Source organism: Capra hircus, chromosome 4 (assembly GCF_001704415.2).
Source record: "Capra hircus breed San Clemente chromosome 4, ASM170441v1, whole genome shotgun sequence".
NCBI classification, from domain to species: domain Eukaryota; kingdom Metazoa; phylum Chordata; class Mammalia; order Artiodactyla; family Bovidae; genus Capra; species Capra hircus.
In genome coordinates, this window is record NC_030811.1 from 34,504,424 (window position 1) to 34,529,301 (window position 24,878).

Below are 24,878 nucleotides of genomic sequence, written 5' to 3' on the forward strand. Positions count from 1 at the left end.
ATCAGTGACGACTTCCCTGGAATTACTTGTAGCCAGGGTATATGATGTAAGCAAATACAGAAGGTTATACATAGATTCCTAAAAAAGGAAAACTGAGGAAAGAACCACCAAATAAGACAAAGTCTCTGGGTAATGTGTACCCTCCTCCAAAGTCAACAGGACTACAGAATGGTATGTCCTGCTTACAGGAGCAATTGCAGCCTTTAGAAATGATTAGGGTACAAGAAGTGAAGAAGAAATATATCTACTCAAGAAAATTTAATTTCATTCATCTGGTGTCCCTTTCATAAAATAGTTTCATAAGTTTTCCTCTCATTCTTTAAAACAAATTCCACTGAATCTAGTTTAAAATTTCAAAGTAGTTCCAGGGACAAATCCAAGAAATACAGCACAATTTGAAAAGGAAATGTAAAACCAATTTCACAACTAAGTGTGAGCACTCAGAATTTTTTTCAGTATTAACCACAATAAATCCACTGCACACTCTCAGTGCAGGGAATAGCTACCACATTTAAAAGAAAATCACTCATAAACAAGGTGTCTTAGATACCTGGCTGGGACTCTTTTTTGAAATGAGACCACAGTTGCTTGGATTTGAAAGCATACATTTTTCCCCCCTATTAATTTTCATTTGACCTTTTTTCACCTGAGTAAAAGGATCACTTCCAATTCATCACATGTGTCAATGTAAAATCCACTTACTTGAACAAATCCGCATGCTGTGAAGTCCTCAAACAAGGGCAGACTTGGACGGTCTTCTCTATAGATGGTGAGTTTATACGTGGTCAGGGTCTCACCTTGAGTTGGAGATTTATCCACCACAAGCACTGAGATTTTGTTCATCCCTAAACCCAGAGAATAGTTGGCAAAGCTGGAGAGAGAACAAGAAAGAGAGACTGAGAATGAGAGAAAGAATCCAAATTGATTCATATATCGATATTTTTGGCTCAATAATTTGCATTAAAAACAGATAAGATCTGCACCATTTCATAAGAAATCTAAAATGTGAAATATTTTAACTTATGTTTCATTGTGCTTCGGTATGCCAACATTTATCCAGCAGAGCAAGTCAAGTCCCTACCAATTACAGGGAAGGGAACTAATATTTATTAGCCACCTGTAAATGTCATACATTATCCCATTTAATACTCACAAATCCATACAAAAACTAAGGCTGTTCCCATTTTAAATATAGTAGAGTATGGTAAAGTCAGGGTTAGGGCCCAGGTTGGTCTGCCTTGAATCCTCTTTTCTTTCTATGATACTGCTTTAGCTCCCAGGAATGCTGAGTGCATTTCTTTCCCTACAGCATGGGAAAATGAGTATGTTTCTTGTCATGGACATGGCATGTCATAAGGTTCTATCTTCTGTTCAAATGATAAACCAAAGAGTTGGTGACTCTTGAAAGAGTCATTAGGAAAAAAATATCATGAGACTAGGAAAGTTAGTGTTACCATGTCCACAAATTTTATCAAGTAGTCAGCACCTGAATATTTAAAAACTCGAGGAGTTGGGTTGGGATAGAAGGAGGCTACTGTTAGGAAGGATTAATTCTTCAACAATCTAAACACATGAAGATAAGAATAAACTCCGTTTTCCCTCAGTGAATCTTCTTTAATATTTCATATCACAAGATCCTCTGTCATTACAACATTGTTAGAAAGATTAAACACGAACATGGTTAATAGGTCATCAGAGCACGTGTGTTATTTTAACCACATGGCATCTGTGAAGCAGAAGGATTTCACTCCCTGGCAATCCTCCAACAGATACTGTGCCTCAGGTCTTCTGAACCATCTTCAAAAGTTGTCTCCAAGGTCTGCTTCCTGCTAAGATGTCTCCCCTCAGCCCCATCAACATCCTCATACCTTGGTCCTGCCCGTTCCTGCAGGTGCACCTTGCACTGACTCTTAGAAGTCTCTGCTCCGACTGTCAGTGTTACCACATCAAATGGGACTTCAGAGTAATAATCTTTGATCTTCGGGTTAAATCCAGGATTTAATTCCAAACGTGGGTGTGTGAAGATCTGCTTGATATGACATTGTGCATCTTTATCTGTTTTTAAAAAAACAAAAACAATGACAAAATTCAACTGTGGCAAGAATAAATGTTTAAAAGTCAAATACGATTAAGGTTTTGAAAATTCGTTTGCATAACTTTGGTAATCGCTGCTGATTTTCCATTTGGTACTCTGGTAATAGCTGATTTGTGGCTTCACCTGGATCTTCTATTTGCCAAATTTTGTAGACTTTGCCTCATGTAACTGTTATTGACTTTAGTTGATATTTTTTGCTCAGCCTTGAAAAATTTTAAGGCACAGCAAGTCAGAAAATGTCTCTCCAGTGGATTGATAACATTTCATAGCACTTATAACATCTATCAGCAATACATGAACTGTGAACTTTCAGATGTTCAAGCTGGTTTTAGAAAAATCAGAGGAACCAGAGATCAAATTGCCAACATCTGCTGGATCATGGAAAAAGCAAGAGAGTTCCAGAAAAATATCTATTTCTGCTTTATTGACTATGCCAAAGCCTTTGACTGTATGAATCACAATAAACTGTGGAAAATTCTGAAGGAAATGGAAATACCAGACCACCTGACCTGCCTCTTGAGAAACCTGTATGCAGGTCAAGAAGCAACAGTTGGAACTGGACATGGAACAACAGACTGGTTCCAAAATAGGTAAAGGATTACGTCAAAGCTGTATATTGTCACCCTGCTTATTTAACTTCTATGCAGAGTACATCATGAGAAAAGCTGGGCAGGAAGAAGCACAAGCTGGAATCAAGATTGCCAGGAGAATTATCAATAACCTCAGATATGCAGATGACACCACCCATATGGCAGAAAGTGAAGAAGAACTAAAGAGCCTCTTGATGAAAGTGAAAGAGGAAAGTGAAAAAGCTCGCTTAAAGCTCAACATTCAGAAAACTAAGATTATGGCATCTGGTCCCATCACTTCATGGGAAATAGATGGGGAAACAGTGGAAACAGTGTCAGGCTTTATTTTGGGGGGCTCCAAAATCACTGCGGATGGTGATTGCAGCCATGAAATTAAAAGAGGCTTACTCCTTGGAAGGAAAGTTATGACCAATCTAGACAGCATATTCAAAAGCAGACACATTACTTTGTCAACAAAAGTCGGTCTAGTCAAGGCTATGGTTCTTCCAGTGGTCATGTATGGATGTGAGAGTTGTACTATAAAAAAAGCTGAGCACCGAAGAATTGATGCTTTTGAACTGTTGGAGTGGAGAAGACTCTTGAGAGTCCCTTGGACTGCAAGGAGATCCCACTAGTCCATCCTAAAGGAGATCAGTCCTGGGTGTTCATTGGAAGGACTTGATGTTGAAGCTGAAATTCCAATACTTTGGCCACCTCATGTGAAGAGCTGACTCATCTGAAAAGACCCTGATGCTGGGAAAGACTGAGGGCAGGAGGAGAAGTGACGACAGAGGATGAGATGGTTGGATGGCATCACTGAATCAATGGACATGGGTTTGAGGGGACTCCAGGAGTTGGTGACGGACAGGGAGGCCTGGCGTGCTACGGTTCATGGGGTTGCAAAGAGTCAGACACGACTGAGCGACTGAACTGAACTGAACTGATAACATCTTTCAAGCAACTGTGTAAATGGGGGGAGATGATTCTGTGGGGTAACAGAAGGATACCACTAGGGAATAAGGAAAATTTCTTGATGGGAGTATCATTAAACTGTTGCTGAATTGATGTGTAGCTCAGAAGCAGTAGGGTGGAGCAAAGAATGTGAAATCTAATATCATGCCACACACTTAGACATGAAAACCCCTTCATACTCTGGCTACCTTAACCTAAGTGCCCTAAAGTAGTGCTTTAGAAAGAAGCAAAGTGCTATTCTCTGCTCAGTTTTGTTACAGAACCTAGTGTATTACTTCACGGGCTTCCCAGGTGGGGCTAGTGGTAAAGAATCCACCTGCCAATATAGGAGATATAAGAGACATGGGTTCAAGCCCTGGGTTGGAAAGATGTCCTGAAGGAGGGCATGGCAACCCACTCCAGTATTCTTGCCTGGAAAATCCCAAGGACAGAGGAGCTTGGCAGGCTACAGTTCATACGTACAATCCAAAGAGTAAGACACGACTGAAGCAGCTTCGCATGCATGCATGCACGAGTATTACTTCATATCATTGATTCTAAGTCACCTTTTAAGAGTTTCTATTTTTTAAGAGCTCAACTTTTACAAAAATATCTTAGTGAGAAAAAAATAAATATATATCTCTAGGCACATATACCAGCCACCACTAAACTAGATATATTATGTTCATATTTGAAATAAACAAATTACTCAAAAGCAAATGTTTTTCAAATAAAAACATTAACAAGTTTGGGGTTTTTTTTTTTGGCTCCAGAAACACTTTTTTATAGTCAAAAAATTTCAGTAAAGATAAAAATAGGAAATTCTATAAAAATCAGTAAAATGAAAATGTCTTCTGTTGCCTTTAAGTAAGATTTTTAATGATATTTAACAACATAGCAACAAAAAAGATAACGCCAAATTTGCCATAGGAAGCTATATACCTGAACTTAAAGAAAAAACCCATTATTCTGTTAACTGTCGTCTCTTCTTTTCATGTTATATAGCTATCACACGATTTCTCTAAAATCAAATCTAATGATTTGTCTTCAGTTCTTTAGCATTTTCTCATCACCTCCATAATCTAGACCAAGCTCCCAATAGAGCTTACAAGGCATTTCCTAACCATTCCTTGGCTTTTCCCTCTCATCTCCCATCATATTCTAGACTTTGTGATTCAACAATATGAAAATTTTTATATTTCTTTTTCAGACAAGGAGATATATATACCACCAAACTTATAGGTGTTTTATTCTACATCTGAGAACTAGGTGTCAGCTTAACTCCCATCATGCCCTTAAATGATGAAAGTGAATACATTTCACTCACATTCTATGATTGTTTTCTCAACTGGAAGAAAAGGAAGAAAGAAAAAAGAACTACTTGAGGGGAAATGTCGTTAAACTGCCATTGGACTGATATGTAGCTTACAGACAGTTCAGTTCACTCGCTCAGTCGTGTCCGACTCTTTGTGACCCCATGAATCACAGCACACCAGGCCTCCCTGTCCATCACCAACTCCCAGAGTTCACTCAGACTCACGTCCATCGAGTCAGTGATGCCATCCAGCCATCTCATCCTTGGTCGTCCCCTTCTCCTCCTGCCCCTAATCCCTCCCAGCATCAGAGTCTTTTCCAATGAGTCTACTCTTCGCATGAGGTGGCCAAAGTACTGGAGCTTCAGCATTAGCATCATTCCCTCCAAAGAAATCCCAGGGCTGATCTCCTTCAGAATGGACTGGCTGGGTCTCCTTGCAGTCCAAGGGACTCTCAAGAGTCTTCTCCAACACCACAGTTTCAAAGCATGAATTCTTCATCGCTCAGCTTTCTTCACAGTCCAACTCTCACATCCATACATGACCACTGGAAAAACCATACTCAGGTACAAAGAGAAGTTGTTTCTTTCTCAAGAAGAAACAACTACTGAGGTACAAATTAGGAATAATAATGCAGTACATATATTGTAATTTCATTGTAGGGAAAAAGTCAATAAAAATAACTAGTCAATTTGGTTCAGTAACTCAGTGAATTCAGTACATACTTGCTTGATTGATTTTACTTATTACCAAAGATTGTATCTGGGTGATGAAGGTGGACTGCATCTATAATAATGATTCTGCTAGCTCCTAAAGTGTTTTATAATAAAGGAGAAAAAAATGAAAGGATAAGGGTGAGATTGTGTTACTAGATTTCATCTTGAAAAGTACCATAGCTTTTCATTCAAATTCAAACACTTATTAATTCACTTTTTCATCAGATTTTTTTTTTCTGGCATAGTCTATGTTCAAGGCACTGAGATAAGTACAGTAAAAACAGGCCCTTTTGGGTCATGAGATCTGATTCTGTTGGAGACTATGAACCCAACGTAACACTTTAAATAAGCTGGAGTTCAAGGATATGGAATGTGCTTTCAAGATTACCATTTCCTAGTCAGAAAGGGAATATAAATACATATGCTATACTTTCATTGTTGAAACTAGATAGCTGAATAACACAGTGGAAGATTTTTTTTCAAAATAGTAATCATAGGAAATGTACTTTAATTTTACATATTTTAATAAAATAGTCAGTGAGACTTAATTTCCCTGTAGTTAATACTTTGACTTAATAGTGAACATTTTCAATGTGGCCTGCTCATGGTGGTTCAGATATCTGGTAAAGAATCTGCCTGCAATGCAGGAGACTCAGGTTCAGCCCCTGGGTTGGGAAGTTCCCCAGGAATAGGGCATGGCAACCCACTGCAGTATTCTTGCCTGGAGAATCCCCATGGACGGAGGAGCCTGATGGGTTATAGTCCATGGGGTCACAAAGAGTCGGACACAGCTGAGTGACTAAACACTCTGCCCATTTCAACACTGAAAATCAGACCTAGAAGAGAGAAACTGAGTAATCATTTTCTTAAGCAAGAAATCATTTTCTTAAGCAAGAAATCATTTTCTTTAGCAAGTGCTTGTTTTTGGTTTCATCAGAAACTCTCCACCTCTGGCTTCAGTGCTGCATCCTAGACCCCTGCTTGAAAGCTGATTTCATCCTGACATCATCTTCCACTGAATCATCAGTGTTGCTGCCGACAAACACCTGGTGTTTCCTTGGCATTCTTCCCAATCCAGTCCCAACTTGTCTCAAGCCAGCTTACCTTAGCTCTGCAGAGAACGCAGTGTGAGGCAAGGTGGGAAGCAAGCTGCTGAACGTATTTGGCAAGTACTTATGGGAAAGCTGTTTGAAGCCTTGGTTGCTTTTAACGATTTCTTTTAACCGCAGAATTTTGTTGCCCTCTTGAGGGATAATCGTAACTCATATTAAACACAAAAACAGCCTAGACACTGAAAGATAATCCCAGCTGTTCTAAGGCATCACTGAGTTATTTTTTAATCTTAAATAAAAGTAGGAAGATTAATTTTGAAGTCGCAGGTATGACTAGTTTTTAAGCAACAAAGAAATCGGAGCAAAGTCGAAGTGCTTATTTAACATGTTTACATCCTCTACCCTATGTTACCTGGGAACTGAGAAAAAATGACATTATCTTCTATCGTTTTTCCACTTCATAAATGAGGAGACAAAAACCAAAGAGGGGAAATGGCTTTCCTGATCTAACCCAGAGCCTGGCACACTAGACTCTCAACAAATGTTTATTTTAATCTTGCGCCTAGTTTTCTCAAAACTAGTCCTTTTCCCACCACACACCAGGTACCAACCAGTTTCCCAAGAGAACTGAGTAGTATGTACTTTTCTAAAAGTGGGAGATTGGATGGTAAGCGCAGAGAGGGAATGGTGTAAGTAATACCTGTTACTTTTTCCTGGTTAGCAGCACTTCATTCAAAATGGTGTTTTTTTCTTTGAAAAGCTTGTTGATTCTGTTAAACCACATTTTGTATCACCTGTCAGCCTATGCTGATTTTAATGAAAGCATTAAAACATAATTGCATTTTAGAAGAGACAAATTGAATTGGAAGACTTTTATTTATAATAAATTAGACCTTGGCCCATAAATTTCATTGTTTTCACCTTTAATGATTTATCAGAATCAATTTTTTTTGTAAAAGGCTGAATTTTCAGTGTATGTTTTCATATATGCATGCGTGCTAAGTCACTTCAGCCACGCCCGACTCTGCGACCTCCAGGGACTGTAGCCCTCCAGGCTCCTCCAGCCATGGGCTTTTCCAAGCAAGAATACTAGAGAGGGTTGCCATTTTCTTCTCCAGGGGATCTCCCCAACTCGGGGATCTAACCCAGGCCTCCTGCATTGCAGGCAGACTCTTTACCATCTGAGCCACCTTAAAGAGCTCATTACAAAATGTATTTATATTAGTGAATATACCTTGATTAAACAAATTCATGAAATTTAAGAAAAAAATTTTGGCTTAAAAACTTTTAATTGAATAAAGAAAACCACACTTAAGTGCTATCCATTGCATCAACAATCTAACAGAAACAAATCACTGTTGGATGGTGAGAGTCCTAAAAATCAATACACAGAGAAGATGCCAAGCTCTTCCATTTAAGTGGTTCCCACAGCAAAGTATTAGCACTGTTGGGGCCCCTCAAAATAAGTTTGGAAGTTACTGTTCTTAAATAAGCAAAGATACAATATAATATTTCATTAAAAAAATGGAAATTAAAAAAAAATTATGCAAAAGTGGACAAATACTGACTCATTCGGAAAACGCATAACTTCTGAAAATTTACACAAAATACATTATCAGCCTAATGATCTCCAAACATGATGATTTATGCAAAGCAGAGCTGTGCCTAACTATTGATTATGGTTCTCAAATACTTTCATTGGAACTCACCATTATGGCAATGTATTTCTTCGGTTTCATTCATAATTTGTGGAACCACAGCTAAAAAAAGAAATGTACATTTAAAAAGGAAACTGTTAATTAAAATACAGAGAATACATATCCAGGTGTCTGAAACACAGGTTAATTGAATGAAACATATTTTATTATTTAATTGTTATTACATCAGAAAGCACTTCTAAGTTCAACTGAAAGCTATCGTAAGACCAAAGAAGTGATTAGGTAAAAAATAACAGAAAAATGATAAGTTCACATAAGAAAATATTGAGAGAAAAATGAATGGTCTACATGCTATTCATTGCCTGAAGGTGACCTATCAAAATTTCTCTTGTTCTATTATGATCTTAGGACTACAATTTCCCAAATCACTAGAATCACATAAATTCCACCCAGTTGGTTCCACTGACATTTACTCTAAGTTTCTGAATTCAACCAAACATTTACCTAAAAAAACTCCTAAATAGAGATTGATGGGACAAAATAAGAACACTCAGATTGCTTAAAGAAATCTTTTAAAGATTTAAAAAATTGTGGGATAGAGAAGAGTAGTTCAACATCAGTTCTTCCCTGAGCTTAATGCTTCATTTTATTAAGTCAGTGATTCTCAATCTCTACCGTGCCTCAGAAGCATCTGAAGGGCTTGTTAAAATATAGAATACTGGGCCTTAAACCCAGAGATTCTGATTCAGGAGATGTGAACTTTCTAAGCTTTCCAGACGGTGCTAATGTTGTTTATCTAGGAGCCATACACTCAAAACCACTGTATTGGATTAAAACTTGATTTGCAATAGGAAAATTTTGATTTCTTTAAAAAAATGTAGACTTGTACTTTTCATCTTCTTAAAATTATAAATATTTTCTTTTCATGTGACAAAAAGCTCAGATTGTTTTAGAAGAAAAAATATAGGAAACAGGTAAGACTAAGAGAGAAAATCGAAGTCACTATTAATCTTCCTTGAGGTCCATGTGGCATGTAGTCAAATGTTTCATCGAATAATATATCTTAAACATCTTTCATGTATAAATATTTTCCTATAATATTAGGGTGGATTTATATTTTATTGGATGACTATGAGAGGGATAGATAACTTCACTGACTCAGTGGACATGAATTTGAGCAAACTCTGGGCATGGTGGAAGACAGAGGAGCCTGGTGGGCTGCAGTTCATGGGGTTGCAAAGAAGGACATGACTTAGTGTCTCTGTTATGAATAATAACAAATAGCTTAATCCATTCCACTATTACTGCAATAATGGTAGTTGTTATTTTTTCCTTTATAATTTATGCAATTAAATTTTTGTGTACATTCTTAATTATTTCTTTAAAATCAGTATCTAAGGGTGAAATTTATGGCATATATTAATAACTTTTAAAGCTTTTCTTACATGTTGTTAAATGGTCCCTTAAGAAAGATTGCTCTAATTTAACAATGCGGGAGACCTGGGTTCAATCCCTGGGTCAGGAAGATCCACTGGAGAAGGAAATGGCAATCCACTCCAGTACTATTGCCTGGAAAATCCTATGGACAGAGGAGCCTGATAGGTTACAGTCCATGGGGTCGCAAAGAGTTGGACACGACTGAGCGACTTCACTTTCACTTTCGCTTTCAGCAATGAGAATGCTCATTTCCCTACCCTCTCCCCAGCTCTATTATATTTAAGAGGAAAAAATCTCTCCAAATTTGAGGGGAAAACAGCATTTTTTCAATCTAGTTTTAATTTCTGACTTCTAATAAAGCTAAACATTTTTTATGATTTTGGCCAAACAATACTTATTTTCATGTTGAAAGAAACAGGAGGACATCTTTTACCTTTTTTATTTTCAATTGTATCAAATGGTACTCCTGGTTTTTTAATGTTTCCATCCTTTGTGAAAGAATTCCTGCAAACGCAATATCAAACAACCCTGGATCAATGCACTGAACAAAATTCATGGAAATTACATCTAACACACTATCTTTTTTTCCTGTGTGAATACAGTTATTTTGATGAACACAAAGAAAAACATTCTGAATTTCATTCCTCTAAACTGGCAATCTTGTCTTAAGTGAAATGGATGGAAATCTCATCATCTCTAATCAACAGAAGCCCATATAAAGAAAACCAGGGCAAAAAGTCACTCTTTGGTCGAAAAGGGAACAATTTCTGATAGCCTAGGTCCAACAGAAGTGATTCAGGAATACACATTCTTATTAGAATCTGTTTGGCTAAAATTACAAAGTCTTGTAGCAAGAAGCTTTGGAAAGTCTGAGGCACAGACTGAGAACATCCACATAATCTGAGAAACTTAAGCGTACCATGCAGAAAATGACCTGTCTTGCCAAGGCCTCTATCCTTAAACTCTGATTAACAGGGATGAATATTAAGGGTTAGATATATCTTGGTGTGTTTGCCTCATTTTTCTGTTGTATAACTAAATGCTCAGCCAGATTGCCCTTTAAATCCTCAAATTTAGGACCAAAATAATCTAAGTGGCAGACAGAAAAACTCTTGGTCCTTATGACAGAGAATACCGGGTAGGATGTGACTTGATTTCACTGTGCTGTGTTGGGAGGCTCCATTTCTGCTGCAGTGAAACAGAGATAACAATGCTAGCCTTACTTCACAGGGGTGCTATGAAGATTCAAGCAAATGCTCTGTGTTATTTTAATTTTATAAAGATTTATTGTCCCAGATATTGTATGGAACACTGTGGTAGAGATGAATAAGGCATTTTCAATTCCCTCAAAATATAAACATTAGATAGAAAATTAAGAAGAATCAGGAATTAAAACTATTGTTAATGATGGAAGGTGTGATAACTTTATTGCGGTTTTATTTTCAATTCTTTTTACCCTTTAGTATATGCAATGATGTAATCGGGGTGAAAAATAACATGTCGAGGACTTTAAAATACTTTCCTCCTCCCAAGGAATGAAGAAATAGATAAAGCAAGGACGGGGTGAGATACATTTACTATAAGTTTGAGTGCCAGGCCAAGGTGGGAAAAAAAATTATTTCATATGAAGCAAACACTTTAAGTAAAGCACATAAAAGACACAACCCTGAAATGCATATAAACTGAATTTTATAAAAGTTACTATATCAAGGGAATGAAATGTTTTGTATGTTAAGGCATCCCCCAAGTGATTTCTCATGTAATTTTTTGAATAACTTGTTTTGAAAATGTGGATTTTCATGGAAAGCATGTGATTAGAGCAAATTACACCTGCTACTTTATTTCCAGTGAAGTGAAAATTAACAGACAGTACACTCACATCAATTTTAGTGTTTTCATTCTGTTCAGATTTCCACTCATTCTGTTAGGACCCCTGGATTCTGAGCCTTAGGGCACAGACAGAAGTGACACTTTCTCTAAATGTTTGCTTTTCTATTTGTCCTCACCTTGTTGCTATCAGTGGATCATGTTTATTTAAAAGGGTGAAGGAAGTCATTAAAACCCACAGATAATATAGGTATGTAAAACTGGCCTTTAGAGTATGAAAAACTACAGGTGACCATTGTGAAGACAGGGGCAATTATGAATGGCTACATCTGACCTTCCTGTCAGCATGAGATCCTGGTATAAAGAATAAGACCAGAAAGAAGAGGCCAGGGTTGTAGTTTCAACTCAGTTAGCTGCTCGGCTTGAGCAAATGACCCATCTTCTTAGCATCTCAGTTTCCTCATCTGGAAAACGTATCTGACACCGATCCTTCTTGTGATATAGCATGAATGATAATTAAATATATACATATATACTCACTGGTAAATTTGAAGATAATTAAATTAACTAGTCTTTCTTAAAATGGCCTAGATTTCAAGTTTACTTATCACAGTGTTATATAAGTCTTTCAAACTTATCTTGCTTTTCCTATAAATGAAAAAAAAAAAAAAAACATTTCGCCCTTTTTAGATGTAAAGTGACCTTTGGATGGTATAGGAGCAGGAAACAGAAAGTATATTAATACTTAACTACTTATCTGTGATTCAGCATACCACACACCATGCAGTATATGAAGCTTATCTGATATAATTTTGAAACAATTCTTGGTAGGTTATATAATCCATAATTTACAGGTATGGAAACTGAATTGCAGAGGAAACTCTTAGCTGTTGTAATTAATAAGATCTAAACCTGGGATTTTTGAATCCAAGTTGTTTGATTCAAAAAGGTCCTGACTTTTGCTAACTATATTTAACAACGACATTCAGTAAATTGCATTGTTGGAAAGAATCAGTTAGGGTTAAAATTAGGCTTAAATCCAATATTCTGAATTTAAGACAAGTCAATTGCTTGACCGTATAACAAATGTGGACCTTGAAACTTGGGGAATAAACTTTCCAAGCCTTGCATATCTCAAAGGAACTTAACTTACTTAAAGTTAAAAACAATACTTAAATAGACTTCTTGGTAAATCAAGTCTGCTCTTCCTCTATTGATAATGATGAATGAGACAGTCTTGGATTGAGTGAGTGCAAAGAATAAACAAAGGGACTTTGAGCTATGTTATTTAAACCTAACTTTCAAACAAACAAAACCTTCTATCAATCCTCTTACTTCAGAGTATTGAGGGAAGAAGGCCAACTGCATAAAGTTGTGACAATTAAAGTGAGTTCTGGACCTGGGAGATGTCCTAAGAATTCTTCAACTATGTGATTATTTGTATTTTTGAACTATAAAAAAAAATATTCCTCTAGGATTGTTTTCACTGTCTCCTGAGGCAGAAGGAAATAGGAAAGTCGGTGGAATTGAGGCCATTCATGAGGGTGACTTCAGAGACACCGACGAGCATGGCACGGCCTTCTAGTCTTTGATCCCTCTAGGTGGTTGGGTTTATTTCTGTTTTCCTGGCAATAGACAAGTCAAATACTTACTTAATTCCATCATATAAAAGGGAAGTAGACTTAGCTGGCACCGTGGGCACTGCCCCTTCCTCCACTGACTGGGGGTATTATTATGTTCACTGGACCAGCAGACTCTTATCCCCTCATTACTATCCCTCATTAGAATGGAAATGGATGGGGGAGGCCAAGAACCTTTTCTCCTGGCCAAATGCTCCTCTCTGAGATTCCATCTTAAAAAAAAAAAAAAAACAAAACTCTAATCTTGTGGTAGAGACAGACATATTTATAAATTTGGATATGTTTTGTCCAGAATAAACTCATGCCTCAAAAAGTCTAAATGAATGTTCATACCATCCTGGCCTCCACTCTGACGGATAGTTCATAAAACAAATCTCACCTAATTCTTTCTGTCTGATGCTCCTGAAATTCAAGGATATATATCACAGGATGAAACTAGCTTGAAACTTTTAATTTTAAACTTGACTTTTGAGTGGAGTCAAGTCTTGCTGGTTTGAAAAACTGTTGGATATATTTTTGTTACAGTGTTTGAAGACCACTAGAATCATTATGGTTTCAATGTTTTAAAGAAGCTTATTTTCCAGAGCATGAATTTTTGGACACATTTCCTTTTGTTGCTTTCTTTAATGTAGGCAATGCCTTTTGAAATCAATCTTTAGAGATTTTTGGGGTTGCACTATTCAAATTTGTGGCTCTCTTACCATTCCAGCGGGTGTAGCTCTGCCTTTTTATTCAGGAGCTGAAATTGTTCAAATACACTTAAAAGAGTCCAGTATTGAGTCAGGATGGAACCAGGTTTTCCCATAGGACTTGCCATACCATAAAATTCATGAATCAGAGATTGAAATCCAGGAGTAGTAGATGGGAAGAGCTGAAAAGGAATATTCAAGATCAGAATATCAGAATAAGTGATAGAAAAGAAAATATAGTATTATTTGGGAAGGCTTTATATTTATTCAGATATTCTAATTAGGCATTTATTAAAAAAATATATCAGTACCATAATTTAATTTTCTGTGTTAGTGTCAATGTAAATGCCACTTTTTATAAGGAACTAATTTTGCTGATGTTTATATTTTCAAATGGGGTGAATTTTATTTCTCTTTTCATTGAATGAAAACAGCTATCTCCTTTCTATAGATACTGCAAAACAGCTGAATAACAGAGTTAGGTAGCAGGAAAAATAAGATGAAATCCTCTTGGATTATAAGTGTCTTTTAAATGTCAGGATAAGAGATACTAATCCAACCAAAAATAAAAAATCTATGGTCATCCTCTTTCTACTCTGAGAGTCAGATATTAATGTTTGCCTTTTCTCCTATAAAATAATTTTTCTCTTCTTCACATTGTGCCAAGCCAAGTTCTTTACTTTCCTAATGTCTTAAATTAAGAACTCCTGAAGGATGACGCCAGGTCTCTCTGATTGTCTTTGTAGGGTATTGAACCAAACTGTCACAAATGTTAACACTTACTGTATTTAAATTAATTAAAATAATCCATCAACTAAGTTATCTTTTGAGTAATAAGCTTACTTTGAATCCTCTAAAATATGGGGTTAAGTAATAAAAACAAGTGTCAAACATTCACTAATTAAGTTGGTTAAAATTCATACCTGTAGAATCTGAATACAAATTTTTAAGTAAAAAATAAATATTTTATCCAAACAGATTAATAATAAATTATTAGTAGACTTTTAAAAATGCTACTTTAAAGAAATGCTTTATATAAACAAACCTTACATAGAAAAATATGAATCCAATATAAATTATCTATATAAGGGCAGAACTAGAAACAAAGCAAGAATGAAGCATATAGATATATGTGTAATAAATTATCCATTGATATTCATCAATAACAGAATCTAGGAAAATACATAGAAAATAAAATAAATGCCATTTATACCTTCAGACTGAAACCAGTAAAAGTTATAATCATTTCTACATTTTTTCCCTTTGGAGTTTGCTATAGAGTTATAACAAACAGGTAGTTTTAAAAAATATTGTTATTTTATTGAATAATGTTTACTTTTAGGGGCATAATAAGCAGAAGGAAATGTTAGATACATGTAAATGTCCCAAAGCAAACAGCAAACTTCTTTAGGAAAATGTCAGCATTTCCCCCTTAAAAATTAGCAAAGCCTCCCAGCTATATTTATTCCACATTCTTTTACCTTTAGTAAGTCATGTATCTGCATACTCTTAAAGAATATGCATTCTGCTCATCTTAATCTTCATATCTCTAACAAGAAGCTTACAAATATTTCTATTCCTTGAGGAAATATCTTCTAGTTTTAAGTCAAAAATCAAGTAGCTCATGGCTGATCTACTACAATCTCAGTAATCAAGAGGAATCAAAGGTCACTTTTGCTTTACCAGTTGGAATTGTCCCAAGCTCCCGAGTTCCTTTATAAAAGTCATAATTGAGTTAATCTCCTCTAAAGAAAGGCACCGATTTAGCTCTTTTTGATAATTTTCACCCTATAACAGGGGGAAAAAACACAACTCTTAAGCAATTGTTCCAAAGTCAAGCTATGTTTAGCACAAGTCAAAAGCCAAATTTTAAACTCTATAACAGCTGAGCTAATTAATTCTAAATAATATAGCAACTTCAACTCGTCAAAATGATGTCAGAATACAAGAAAACTTCGTGTTTGACAAAAGAACCTGAAATAGCTCGGTAGTGCTTTGGCAGCAAGGTTGGGAAGTTGGGCCCAGGAGACAGAGTAAGTGTGACAGTTTGGAAAGGCAGGAGGTCTTTTTTTAGCCTTCGAGGGAACCAAAGATCAGAGCAGGAAATTTACACGTGAACCTCATGTATGTCACACGACCATTTTCACATTTCACTGATTCCAGTAAACAGACTTGCCCCCACCCTCATTTTCCTCACATTTATTTTTTCTAATGCATCCCTGAGAGCAAAAGATACATCTTTTAGTAAGATACACATCTTACTATTTTCTCTGGGTCAAGTGGTTCTAATGGTTTTAATGACAATCCACTTACTAAGGAAGGAAAACTGGGAACTCTAGGAATGAACCGATAAGATCTTAGGGAGACAAGAGTCTATAACATCTTAACTCTCAAAACCATCTCTCTGCAGAGCACCCTTTGTTGGTGAGACCTTTCACATTCTACTTTTCCAAATTTTCCAATTACGGTTTTAAAACAGAAAGATACAGAGAAAACGATACTACACCTAGATTACTAATCTGTACAGATTTTTTCATACATCAAGAAAACTTGTACTAACAGATCACAAAAATTAACCAGTCTTACTCTGAAGCACTATTCCCTAATCATCATCTAACCAAAAATGTTAACCAGAGGTAACTGCTTAAAAAAAAAAAAAAAGAGTATTATAACGTCAGCCCCTTGATTTTAATCTAGAGCACTAACTGCTTCCAAAAGGTTCAGGTATTCCTTAACAGTATTCTATTGTACTTAACATGCATTATGCATTATAAGAACAAAATTCCCTTGGGAATTAGGAGCTGATTTACTTAATTTTCAATCCATAATTTCATCATAGTCAGTCATCCACATACTTAGTAGACACAAAACTAATATTGATCCTTATATCAGAAAAATATTAAGAGGTTTATATAATAGGTACAAATCAATTTCAAATGAATTATCAAGTTGCTTAACTGCACAGTAAAGAAAATGATACTTAAAGATGAATTGAAAATACTTGTCAGTAAAAAATATGCACTTACCTTAACTACAGCTGATCTATAAAGTCTCTGAAATATCTCAGAAAATATGGAAAGGGAAGAGTCATTAGACAGGAGAAAACTGAAAGTATCTTTTAAAAGTAATTCTTCTGTGTTTTGGTCCTCAAAATCCATATCATCATCATCTTGAAAATTTAAATGCTCATGCACCTGTGGAAGAGTTAAATAACAGCAAATATTTTTTGTTGACTTACTTTTAATGCAGTGGAATCACTTCTAAGACATGGTTCATTTCCCATTGGATTATAGATCAGAACTGACATCTAGTGGTCCTTTTGGAGGTCAACAATTTTATAAAAATCTAAGTACGGTTCTTTCGAAAATATGATCCCCAGGTGGTGCTAGTGATAAAGAACCCATCTGCCAATGCAGGAGACTTAAGAGACGTGGGTTTGATCCCTGAGTCAGGAAGATCCCCTGGAGGAGGGCATGGTAACCCACTCCAGTAGTCTTGCCTGGAGAATCTCCTGAACAGAGGAGCCTGGTGGGCCACAGTACATGGGGCAGCAAAGAGTCGGACATGACTGAAGCAACTTAGCACACATGCATAAGAACATTACTGTTTTATAGAATCATACCAGTTTATCTTAAATCATTGATGAACTCGTGTTCATGGAAATAATAAAAAATACCTCTAAACAACAATTTTTAAAAATCATAACATAAACTATTAGATATGTGGGTAAAATAATGAATAAATGACCGATAAAAGATGTAGATTCATAAAATTTTAGAATTTTAGGGATAAATTTTTGAATCGACCAAATGTTTGAATCACGTATAATGCAATCATTCTCCTTGTGTAACAGTCTGAAAACCACTCAATACAGTATGAAGTCAAACTCTTGTTGAACATAATTTTTTCTTTATTTATTGAAGTATAGTTGATGTACAATATTACATAAGTTGCACATATACAATATATGTACGCTGTGTGCTCAGTTGCTCAATCATGTCTGACTCTTTGTGATACTCTGGATTGTAGCCTGCCAGGCTCCTTTGTCCATGGGATTTCCCTGGCAAGAATACTGGAATGGGTTGCCATTTCCTACTCTGCTGCTGCTAAGTCACTTCAGTCGTGTCCGACCCTGTGCTACCCCATAGACGGCAACCCTGGGATTCTCCAGGCAAGAACACTGGAGTGGGTTGCCATTTCCTTCTCCAATGCATGAAAGTGAAAAGTGAACGTGAATTCCCTCAGTCGTGTCTGACTCTTCGCGACCCCATGAACTGCAGCCTACCAAGCCCCTCCGTCCAAGGAATTTTCCAGGCAAGAGTACTGGAGTGGGCATAAATTTTATTCTGTTTCTCTTGCCATATCATAAATTATCTTTCTATACACTAACACAGTCAACTTTTAAAACCTTCTTGCCACTAAGGGAAATTTTGGATTAAAAATATGTTGGAGAAGATGACGACTGAGTGACTGAACTGAAATGAACTGAAAATAATCAGAGTGTACAAAAAACATGCTTCAATTTATATATATTCATACAAATATTGAAAACAAATATTTCAAAAATTCCTATGGTTTTAAAATTAAATTATAGGCCAGTTTTAAACTAAATATCTATATGTAAAGAATAAAGGAGTACCTTGTTTATAAACCCATGTGAATAAGCTAGGTAACCTGCTATTTTTTATTAACTAGATGTCTATTTCCCTGCATTAACACATACTCAGCTTTATGCCACATTTACTTCATAAATAGAGGTTGAACCAAAAAAAAAATCTATGTGTTTGTTCAACAGGGAAGCAGAGTGGGCACTGTAACTCAAATCATAGACTCTTCATATACTAGTTAATTATTTGAACTACAGCAAGAATACTGGCGCGGGTTGCCATTCCCTTCTCCAGGGGATCTTCCCGACCCAGGGGTCAAACAAAGCCACGTGCACCTGTGTCACCTGCATTGAAGGCAGAGTCTTTACCGTCTGAGCTACCAGGAAGCACAAATTTAAGTTTGTTGTAAGTTTGATGCATGTTGCATTTACTGATTGGTTACAATGAATGAAAACAACAACAACACACACACGCACATACACGCACACACACGCACACACACACACACACCCTTCAGCCAAAAGGAAAGCTCCCGTGAGCACCCTGGCATACTCACCTGAAGTACTACAGGGGACCTGACACTGCCGTAACCAATATCAAAAGTTAAAAGTTGAAAACATAATCTGCATCTGAAATAAAAACACAAGGTAACAATAAAAAGGAACGAAATAGTGCCTTTTGCAGAGAGGTGGATGGACCTAGAGGCTGCCAGGCAGAGTGAAATAAGTCAGAAAGACAGTGTCACTTACGTGTGGAATCTAGAAAAGGGTTAGAGATGAGCTTATCTGCAAAGCAGAAATAGAGTCACAGACGGAGAGAACAAACTTGTGGTTCCCAAGGAGGTTAACGGGGGTGGGATGAATTGGGGGTTTGGGATTGACATATATATATATATATTACTATGTATAAAATGGATAATTAATGAGAACCTGCAGTATACCACAGGGAGCTCTACTCAATGTTCGGTGGTACCTGCTGCTGCTGCTAAGTCGCTTCAGTCGTGTCCGACTCTGTGCGACCCCATAGACGGCAGCCCACCAGGCTCCCCCGTCCCTGGGATTCTCCAGGCAAGAACACTGGAGTGGGTTGCCATGCCCTTCTCCAATGCATGAAAGTGAAAAGTGAAAGTGAAGTCATTCAGTCGTGTCCGACTCTTGGCGACCCCATGGACTGCAGCCTACCAGGCTCCTCCGTCCATGGGATTTTCCAGGCAAGAGTACTGGAGTGGGGTGCCATTGCCTTAAATAGGAAGGAAATCTGAAAAAGGGTGGATATATGTATATGTGCAGCTGATTGACTTTGCTGCATAGCAGAAACTAACACAACATTGTAAAACAACTGTACTGTAATAAAAATAAAATAAAAACCACAGATGGTAACAAAGATACATTATATTTGCTATGTTTACTGTATTATTTGGTACTGTATCATTAATAATCACTGTGGTTAAATTTCAACATCTATACTGATTACAAAGAGCAGTAGCTTAGATAATCTAAAATTAAATACAATTTATCTTTGGATTTGGAGCCTGTTTCATTACCTACAGAAAATACAGATAATATAAAAAGTATTCATAACACATTAAATGAAACAATCAAGTTGACTCCATAAACACACAATATGAGAAAGGAACCTCTCCCACTTCTCCATGCTAAGCCTTCTTATTCACATAGAAAGCATGATAAAACTGATATGGAGGCACCTCCTTTTCTTAACATACTAGAATTAACATTTCCCTAGAAAAAGGCATTAAATTATATTCAAGTAAACTGGATGAGATGTGGAGATAAGAGTTATTGAATTTTGTTAATAAAAGCATATAAATAAAAATATAATTAGTCAATGGAAAGCATATATGATAAAAATAGGTGAGCTTGAAAGGGGTTACAATTTAAAAAATAATTTAAATATTAACTGTGCTTTATTTTTTGTCACCACTGTTTAAATACTGTGAGTCTTTAACATTCTCTGAACTTTTAGGGTCTACAAATTACAAAAACATAAGTTTAGAAGTTCATATTTTATACTATATAAAAATTTCCAAGTAGCACCTACTTGTGATAATTAAGATACATTTTCATTAACAATCAATTTTTAGAAGGTAGGGTTTTTTTTTTTAACATTAAAATTTGCTTTTACCTTTGGAAGATCTTCGGTCCCAGAGTAGATGTTTCACTGAATACTTCAGCTGCTAGTAGGAGTTTGCTAATGGCTTCCTTCATGGTATCAAAAGCCTGAAGAGGTGAACTGGCTCTCAGGAATGTCTCAAAAAATGTTTGCAGCTGTGAACAAAGTAAAGGATTCATATGTTTAAAGGACAATTTCAGTTTGTCTATCATTTCCAAATGAACAATGTGAAAGAGCTCTATTTGACACACTCAAAAAAACTCCTTAAAAAGGAAAATTTGATCATCTAAGACATATATAAAGTATACTGAAAGAGTATATACTATATGTAAGGTATATTGTATAAATATATATTATCACATATTATACAATGTGATATATATTATATACATTTAAAAACACATATCAAGTCTTCTGATTGAATGTGAGATACCAAAATATCTCACAATTTAAATTATTTTAAAGGTGCTCACTCCATTTTTCTTCTCATTCCATGGCATCTAACCATGGAAAGTGAAGTGCAAATATCACAGAGTTTGTGATCAAAACCGCCAAGTTGAATTTGGGATGCTTCATCCGGGTAAACTTGGACTTGCAACTCACTTTGAATTTTTGTGTCCTTTTTTTTAAAATTAGTTACAACCTACCAACAAGAGAGTTGCCAAATCAGAAGAAGGTCACTGTAAAATATGAAATTTAAGTCTAAGCTTTTTATTATTATCCCTTTCCTGCATTATTTTTGTATGAGAACAAAAATAATTACATCAAAATTGCTTCTTCTTCTTCATGGTGTGGGAGCTCTAGCCAACCAGAGAAAATCTAAGAAAATCTCAGTGTCCTGAAATTTTCATTTCAGGCTTTGTATGACCGGAGAGAATGGGGCCTGATTACAAAAATGGGCAGGATGTTAGGTTTATGCTTTCATAGAAACACAAATAGCTATTTTTATTTGCTTAAATATTAAAACAATCACAACCACAAAACTATATCTTCAGAATGCTTAACACTAAGGCTCAAGTCGAACTTTTTAAAAAGTATAAAATAAACCTCATATTGATTCATAAACTGTCTCTGGGTAAGCATATACTTTCAAAAATGAAGAACAAAAAATATTTTCAGACAAAACATGCAGCAGGTATACTATTAATATTTTTGGAAGAACAGACTAAATTTATCTAAGCTGTGTAAGACTGCAAAGTGAAAACCTTTTGTTGCTCTAATAATGAAGGACAGATGAGGGAGATGGTAAATGTATCTTTAAAATATACAAGCAAAATTCCCCCAAGAGAAACAAATGCTGACTTCATAAACTTTTCCCAGCTGAAAAACAGAAACATAATGAGATGTACACTTTAAGACCCTATAAACACATCATTAGCATTTGGCAATTGGGATGTTTTTCCTTCTCTAAGGACTAAGGAAAATGAATGCAGTAATTGTATGATCAAAAGAAAACAAATCCAGGCTAACACTGAAAGTATCAACACCCTTGAGTCAAAACAGAGTAACATGTTTTTCCAAATAAAAGTAACGCATCACATTTCACTCAGTTCACCATATTACATAGAAAGGGTTACTGATAATATTATTGCATTTTTCCATTTATATGTTTTCTGAATATCACAGGGGTCAAGGTTAATAATTTAAGAAGGTTGGAAACATTTGTGTAACACATAGGACATGTAAGACTGATTATCAAATTATATCCTCCATGGTGAAAAATAATTAGCAAATTAATGTTTAGGGTTGTATTTATTCTTCTACTGTGGAAATGTATATTTCTTAATTTTTGACTATAATTAATTTTTCACCATGCGGAAAGCACTGTGTGCTGAACTTCGGAGGACAAGGTACTTAGCACAGTAGCCTCTATAGATTTAGAGGCTAAAAGCCCCAGGTTCAACTTTGATTCTGTGTCTGTTACTAGTAAATTGTGAGGCCTTGTGAGTTTACTAACAGTAACTTTATAGACGTATTGCTAGGATTAAATCAGAGAATGGACTCTCACCTAAAGTCTACCACCACCCATCAGACATCACATACTCAGTACACATTAGCTTCTTTTATTAATTAAAACAAAAGTCCACAGCCTTCCTTCAAAGATGAACATTTAAAAAATATCTGATAAGCTTTTCAATAAAATATATTTACAAGACAGAATATAGAGACATGGTGGTTAATAGGTCCCATCACTGATATGTGTCCCAGCAGAAATGAAAGCAGAGAACTGAAGGACCAAAATCTTTAAACACAGACTGCTAAGAGGAGGACTACCCTCAACCTACAATCATGTAGCAGGGGGACAAGACACAGCTGCCGTTACAAACAGAAATGTGGAGTGGGGAGACAGTGATATTTAAAAAGCACATTAAAAAAAAAAAGACTTCTTTCATTTTTCTATTTGTTCTGTTACCAGTCTTTGTCTCTATATCCATTTCCTTCTATTTCATTACATGCATTTCCACTTACCTAAGTCCTTCAAGTCAAAGAAGATTTTAGATGAGTCATTTCTTTAATTTATTTAGTACAGTGGCAAGCAAACTACACATGTAAGAAGTACAAGCAGACTTATGCAAATACTTCTTTTTTTTTTTTTTTTAATCATCAACTTTCAGCAGGTTGTCCAGAGAGGGCAGAATAGTTATATCAATTACTGAAATTAATCCAGGGAGGGTAAGTGGAAGAATTCTTTGAGTGTTTGCTCATTTTGTTATTTGTTATACTAACTGTATTTTCTTGGTCAAATACCTGAGTTCTATGTATCTCAATGTGCTCACATGTAGAAAAAGAGAAATGTGCTTAATGATCTCATGAGACAATGTCAATCTGAAATTATTTGATACTAATTCCATTCAAAATTATCAGAACCCAAAAAACACTTCTCACTCAGGAGCTTTCTTAACCCAAGCACAAATGTTACTTGAAATAACATCTTCACCTTCACTGTTAAGTTAAAGTCAGCCATGAACTCAAATATCATGGAGACATCCTTATCTTAGACCAAGACTTTTAATAGATGTTTTAAAATTACCTAAACATGAGACTATAAGATCCCAGGGAAAGCAGTGTCTTGGTAGCAAGGTAAAAATGAAGAAAAGAAGATCTTAAAATGTTTCAGAAGACATGAAACTGTTTTATGAACTATAAATTTTTCTGCTGCTGCTGCTAAGTCGCTTCAGTCGTGTTCCACTCTGTGCGACCCCATAGATGGCAGCCTACCAGGCACCCTCGTCTCTGGGATTCTCCAGGCAAGAACACCGGAGTGGGTTGCCATTTCCTTCTCCAATGCATGAAAGTAAAAAGTGAAAGTGAAGTCGCTCAGTCATGTCCGACTCTTAGTGACCCCATGGACTGCAGCCTACCAGGCTCCTCTGTCCATGGGATTTTCCAGGCAAGAGTACTGGAGTGGGGTGCCATTCAGTGTAAAAATGAAATATAAATTTAATGCAAAATAAATTATGTACAAAATGACCTTGTAAGGTCAGGGCTGTAAAACCAGGCAGTTAAAACATCACCATTGGTTTGTACTTGTGTAAAATTCAAGCAATAAACCAATAAGATATTTTTAATTTTCACATCTATCCATTTGAAGAACTTCCTGAAATATTTGTAAATGGGTAGAAATAATCAACTAAAAATGGAAGGACAAGAGAAACTGAGGATGAACTTCAAAATATTTGTAGGAAAACTTCAGTTAGGTTTTTGATATCTTAAAATATCAAAATAAAATTAAAATTTTATTAGAAATTAAAATATTTCTAAATTGCCACTGTATTCACCTCATTCTCCGACTCCACTTTTCACCACCCCTCCCGCACTAGATTCTGGGCTTCACCCAGCTGATTTCCTTGATCCGCCCATAGGATCTTCGGCAGATTGTTCTCGGTGGCAAAAGATGCTGTTTTATGTTAAACTTGCTAACTGTCCCTGGCGGTGCTCTCACCACCAATCCGTGAGATCTGTTGGGGCAGACACTGTACCATTTTATCTCTGAGTGGCCAGTATCTAAGACAGGACAGGTATTAAGTAAATACTGTTGAGTAAATAAACCTAAATGCAATATTATAGAAACCAGAGACTTTGATAAAAGAAATAGCTCACTGAAGCTTCTGGATAACAAATTTTCTCCCTACGACAACATGTGTATCTCTCATTTCCATCTCATGAGGGAGGGAAGATGAGCATTCTTCTGGT

The 24,878-nt window shown here is 36.1% G+C and overlaps 1 protein-coding gene across 6 annotated transcripts in view; it reads right to left on the reverse strand.

The window, feature by feature from the left end:
- The window catches only part of CPED1 (cadherin like and PC-esterase domain containing 1), a 324,765-nt gene that overhangs the window by 152,275 nt on the left and 147,612 nt on the right, over positions 1-24,878 (reverse strand). For 5 of the 6 annotated variants that reach the window (XM_018046984.1, XM_018046986.1, XM_018046985.1 and 2 more), the window contains 9 exons: positions 20,697-20,839; positions 19,111-19,183; positions 16,974-17,141; positions 15,631-15,735; positions 13,960-14,129; positions 10,225-10,295; positions 8,406-8,456; positions 1,869-2,055; positions 703-871 (listed from right to left, as the gene is read on the reverse strand). In XM_018046984.1, the coding sequence (XP_017902473.1) occupies positions 703-871; positions 1,869-2,055; positions 8,406-8,456; positions 10,225-10,295; positions 13,960-14,129; positions 15,631-15,735; positions 16,974-17,141; positions 19,111-19,183; positions 20,697-20,839 (1,137 nt within the window). The remainder of the gene's footprint in view (positions 1-702; positions 872-1,868; positions 2,056-8,405; positions 8,457-10,224; positions 10,296-13,959; positions 14,130-15,630; positions 15,736-16,973; positions 17,142-19,110; positions 19,184-20,696; positions 20,840-24,878) is intronic. The other variant, XM_005679391.3, reaches the window with a different exon arrangement.